Source organism: Eumetopias jubatus, unplaced genomic scaffold (assembly GCF_037043125.1).
Source record: "Eumetopias jubatus isolate StellerSeaLion01/CBP00866 unplaced genomic scaffold, mEumJub1_p1.0 scaffold_10, whole genome shotgun sequence".
In the NCBI taxonomy this organism is placed as follows: Eukaryota; Metazoa; Chordata; class Mammalia; order Carnivora; family Otariidae; genus Eumetopias; species Eumetopias jubatus.
The window spans coordinates 57,982,574-57,987,728 of record NW_028274816.1 but is presented as its reverse complement, the minus strand read 5'-3'; the positions used below and the strand labels follow the sequence as shown (position 1 = coordinate 57,987,728).

At 59.8% G+C, this 5,155-nt stretch overlaps 1 protein-coding gene across 1 annotated transcript; it reads left to right on the top strand.

Moving 5' to 3' along the window:
- Positions 1 to 828: 828 nt before the first annotated feature.
- Positions 829 to 4,832, top strand: RRAS (RAS related). The gene is made up of 6 exons (XM_028091377.2): positions 829 to 1,032; positions 2,976 to 3,063; positions 3,177 to 3,279; positions 3,363 to 3,471; positions 4,281 to 4,399; positions 4,471 to 4,832. The coding sequence occupies exons 1-6, from the start codon at positions 880 to 882 to the stop codon at positions 4,553 to 4,555; spliced, it is 657 nt and encodes a 218-aa protein (XP_027947178.1). The 5' UTR covers positions 829 to 879; the 3' UTR covers positions 4,556 to 4,832.
- The last annotated feature ends 323 nt before the right edge of the window (positions 4,833 to 5,155 follow it).

The window sequence follows — 5,155 nt, the reverse complement described above, 5'->3', positions numbered from 1 at the left end:
ACGGAACCTAGTAGTAAAGACTCCCTGATTCCCTGGAATCCAGGCCTCCAGTCTCATTCTCTCCGAGAGACCCCGGAGTCCGGGCCCTCAGCTTCCTCCTCCTTCAAGACCCAGAAATCCTGGCCCTAGGCCCTTCAATGATGACCCAGCCACCCCGGTTTGGGGGAGCTGGCTCAGGGATTAGGAATGCAGTGATCTCACGGCCCCTCCCTGTCCCGTTACCCCGCTGTCCCCCTCCAGGGCCCCATCTCCCCTCCCAGTCTGTCTTCCGCTTGGCTGGGACTCCGGGAACCGGAAGCCTGGGTCCCTTAGCGGGCGGAGACTCCGGCGTCCAGCCTAGACGCCCGGGTCGGAAGTTTGGCTAGGATCCCGGGACGGAGGTGGAGCTTCCCCTCAAGACCGGCTCCTTCCTCCGAGCACGCCTATATACGGCCGCGCCGCGGGTCGATGTGCCCCGCCTACTAAAACGAGGCCTCAGGGATGGTGCCCTGAGAAGCGGTGTCTCGGGGATCCTCATTTGCATAGCACCTCCTCGAACGATTTTCCGGGCCCGTCTGCCGAAAGAGTGAGAGCTCTTATTAGCATAGCCCCGCCCACGGACGGCCCGCCAGCCGAGAGCGCGTGGCGCAGCTCGGGGTGAGCGTAGTCCTTACATTAGCATATTCCCGCCCCTTTCGGAATTCCCCTTCACAACGAAAGCCTTTCCCCTTCCCTTATTAGCATAGCTCCTCCTTTTCCCTGGCCTTGCCTCCTAAGTGTCCCGAGACTCCAAGTCCTTCTCTCCGGAGCTCATGATTATGCAGTAGTCTTATTAGCGGGGCCCGCCCCTAGGCCCCGCCCGACTCCCCCCAAGGCGGTAGCGGCGGCAGCGGTGGCGACATGAGCAGCGGGGCGGCGTCCGGGACAGGGCGGGGGCGGCCCCGGGGCGGGGGGCCGGGGCCCGGGGACCCCCCACCCAGCGAGACACACAAGCTGGTGGTCGTGGGCGGCGGCGGCGTGGGCAAGAGCGCGCTGACCATCCAGTTCATCCAGGTAGTGGGCCCTCACCCCGGGGGGGTGCCCCCGGGACCTAGAACTGAGCCCTTCGGGAGATCCCTGAGACCCCGATTTCCCCTCGATCCATCACTGAGACCCTCCTATGAGACCTTCTGATCTTAAAAAATCCCCTCAGATTGTGACCCCGAGCCCCCCCTCCAGGGCCTCCACCCCCTACACAAGGGACCTATACTCGCATCCTGAGACCCACCATCCCTCCTTCCAGGACCCAAGACCCCGCTTCCCTGCTGACTTGACCCTGAGCACCTCCTGGGAGCACCCTAAATCCAGAAGTCACCCCATTTAGACCCTATGCATTCTCATAGGCCCCCACCCCCAGGTGTCACTTCCCCCTACCCTGAGCCCCATCTCCCCCAGATCCCAGATTCCCCTCTGAGCCACCCAAAACCTAACTGGGAGATTACCCTAGTCTAGATACTTACCTCCCCCAGAATCTAGAAATTGTGCCCAGCCTTTGCGTGGGGCCCATCCTGTACCATCTGGTCCTGAGAAAGGCACACTCACACCCAAGAGATGTCAGAAAGATCCTGCCCTTTGGCCATTCCAGAGAATTCTTAAGACCACACGTCCTGTCCAGGGGACCCCCCACCCCACCAGACCCGGACCTCCCCCCTCCCCCAGGGAGAATCACCCACTCCCCCATGTTGAGTTTTCTTCCACTCTGACGCCTTGAGCGCCTCTCAGAAACCTTGGCTAGCCCCCAAATCACCTCCATGAAGAAGCCCCCAGATTCTTGACACCCCCCCCAGAGAGACCCGTGCTTTAGGAGTTTCTCTGACCCTATAAATGCATCTCAGGGTGTCTGAGACTCTCCAGACACATACCTATATTCTATGATAAACCTCCCTAATGTGCACCTTGGGGCTCTCCCCAGCTCTCACCCCAAACTTCTCCAGCTGTGTTCTGAAGACACGCCCGTAATCCCCCCATGGCGCGGTCCCTGCACCCTCCCTTCAAGACAAGCCCTCACCAAGCACCTCTCCCCTAACAGATGGGATGCGGCTCTCAGACCCCCAGCTACCAGATCACCCCTTCTCTCCTGAAAATCCACCCCTGCCCAGGAAACCTCCAGCCCATTCCCAAGGGAAACCCTCCCACCTGAGAGAAACCTTAGAAAGGTGTCTGCTTCTGAGATGCTACTGCAGAGGGCCCTGGGCCCCAGACCCTTCAAGAGACCCCAGCCAGTGCCTGCATGGGAGGCCCTGCCTATATAGAAAAAGGGCCCAGCCCTGGGCCCCTTGCACCCAGGGGCAGACCCAAAGCTGGCCAAAGGCCTGGCTGGAGGCTGGCCTGAGCCAGGCAGGAAGGGAGGGGCCCAGCCTGCGGGCGGGGCAGCTTCTCTGCTGCTGGATTGGAACTGGGACCTTCCCCTGGGAGGAGACACTAGAAGCCGCCCGAGAAGGAGGGGGAGAGGGAGAAGGAGGAAGAAGAAGGAGAAAAAAGGAGGGAAGAGGAGGAGGAGGGAGAGATACAGACAGGCAGCTATTCAGACACAGTAGTAGCTCCCAGTGACTGAGCCCAATAACTGAGCACCTACTGTATCCAAGCTATACGTTAAGTGCTTAACAGGGATTTCCCCCGAATCTCACAAGCCCTGGATCAAGTGTAGTCCTATTTTTATTCTTATTTTCCAAATGAGGAAATTGAGGTTCAGGGAGGGGAAGTGATTTGTTCAATGCCGCACAGCCAGGACGTAATCACCATGTGGGAGATGTACTTTATACCAGAAAGAGGGAGGACCAGGAGAGACTCGGAGAAAGGAGACTAGGTAGGGTGGGAGGAAGGGACAGAGACCCACAGAGAGGGGAGCAGGGACCCAGAAATAAGTGGGGGAGGCAGAGCCCAGGGGCAGGGCTACATCATCTCTCCTGGGGCACTGCAGGAACCCTGGTAACAGTGTCTTCTCCCTGTCCCACCAGTCCTACTTTGTGTCTGACTACGACCCCACCATTGAAGACTCCTATACGAAGATCTGCACGGTGGATGGTGTTCCAGCCCGGCTGGACAGTGAGGGCGGCAGGGAGTGGATGGGGGGATGGTGGTGGGGCTGAGGGTTCCCAGGAGCAGCTGGGGGGCAGGGAGCCTCATCCCCACAGCGGCCCCTCTCCCCCTGTCTGCAGTCCTGGACACAGCAGGCCAGGAGGAGTTCGGTGCCATGCGGGAGCAGTACATGCGCGCCGGCCACGGTTTCCTGCTGGTGTTTGCCATTAACGACCGGCAGAGGTGAGAGGAGTCGAGGGTGACCGAGCAGGGCGGACCGGGGCCGAGCTGCTGGCTAGACCTCATGCCTCTGGCTTCATCTGCAGTTTCAACGAGGTGGGCAAGCTTTTCACGCAGATCCTCCGAGTCAAGGACCGAGACGATTTCCCCATCGTGTTGGTTGGGAACAAGGCAGATCTGGAGACACAGCGCCAGGTCTGGGACACTCCCCCCACCCCCCTCCCCCCATCTCAGCCTGGGAGGCTCCTTTCGTGCATCTCCTCACATCAGCACCCTCGTCTGGCTCCCCTGGACCCACGCCCTCCGTTGTCACACACATCTAAATGTGTTGCCCCCATATTGGATCTTCTGAGTTCCCAACGTTGCACGTAGGAGTTGCGCGTAAGACTTCCCAGAAAAGATGGCTGGAGGGGACCGAGGGCACCTGCGCCCATCCCCAGGTCGACAAGCCCCAACTCTGCTCCATCCCCACCTCCAGTCAACCTCCCACTGCCCCTGCCCCTTCCCTGCTCACAGCCCTCCCTTGGCTCCCCGCGCCGCCACACCCTCCCCCCCCCCCCCCCGCCCCAGAACTCCAGCTCCTGCACTTGACACTTAATCCCCACCATGTCTTGTCCCTTCTTTTCTCTGCTCTCACCACTTCCTACACAGAGTGTCTGTGATTTCCACACACAACTCAACTTTCCGATTAAGCCTTCGGGGGTTTCCAGCCCTCTGAGCTTTGCTCAGGCCTTTGCAGGGAACACCCTGATTTCTCTGCGGGAGGAACTCAGTCATCGGACGTTCAGAAGGGCAAACGTCTACAGAGCCTTCCCTGACTCCTTACTTAATGGACCCGAGCCCTCTTGGCACGTTCCCCATGCTCTCCTTAGAACGTTTCCTCTTCACTTGGCCCCCACACTAGGTCACCCCCCCCTTAAAGCATAGTGTGTCTTTCTGCCTGCCATGGTTGGGCCCCACCCTGAGTACAGACACCTGACTCCTCCTGCTTCTCCCCCTCCCAGGTGCCCCGATCTGAAGCCTCTGCCTTTGGTGCCTCCCACCACGTGGCCTACTTCGAGGCCTCAGCCAAATTGCGCCTCAACGTGGACGAGGCCTTCGAGCAGCTGGTGCGGGCCGTCCGGTGAGCAGAGCGCCCTTCTTGTTGTCCTTGTCCCCAGCCCGAGACCCAAACTCACCAGCTTCTCCCCACAGGAAGTATCAGGAACAAGAGCTCCCACCCAGCCCACCCAGTGCCCCCAGGAAGAAAGACGGAGGCTGTCCCTGCGTCCTCCTGTAGCCCTGGGGGGTGCGAGAGGAGCAGCCAGCATGAGCTCTCGGGACCAGCAGCCCTCACCGAGCCTGTTTCCCCATCTGGGTTTCCCAGGATACACTACACCCCCATCCGGAATCCCTGGCCTCCTCCAGGACATCGCCACTGTGTGCCTTCTGCCAACGCCTCCCTTCCCCACCCAAGCCCCTTGTTGGGGTGAGGGGCTCCCGGGCGTCCGGGTCACTGCTGTATATAATCCCCTCTCCACCCCCAGGGAAATAAACATCACTGCCAATATCAGAAAGTGCTTCTTGAAAAGGGAAAAGGGCTCCGGGGCGGTGGGTGAACTCAGGGCACACACAGGTTAGAAGCCTCACTCCACCTGCCACCATCGGATCTAGAACCCTTTGCTTGGTGGGGAGGAGGGGGTGGGCTGGGGCCAGAGAATGAGCCAAGCCAGGTGGTGTCTGGACCCCTGCTTCGCCTTCAAGGGGGGGGGGGGGCGGCCATTCTGCCCTTTCGTTTGGGTGGGCATTTTGCTGGGATGGGGTTTGACATCTAAATTTTTTTTTCTTTGCTGCAAAGTTCTAGAACTGCACTATTCAGTAAGGTAGCCAGAAGCTACAG

Excerpts from the sequence above, each read along its gene's own strand:
- RRAS (XM_028091377.2), top strand. The coding sequence starts at position 880 with ATGAGCAGCGGGGCGGCGTCCGGGACAGGGCGGGGGCGGCCCCGGGGC. Across the intron at positions 3,472-4,280 it reads ATCTGGAGACACAGCGCCAG|GTGCCCCGATCTGAAGCCTC; the intron begins GTCTGGGACACT and ends TCCCCCTCCCAG. Across the intron at positions 4,400-4,470 it reads CAGCTGGTGCGGGCCGTCCG|GAAGTATCAGGAACAAGAGC; the intron begins GTGAGCAGAGCG and ends TTCTCCCCACAG.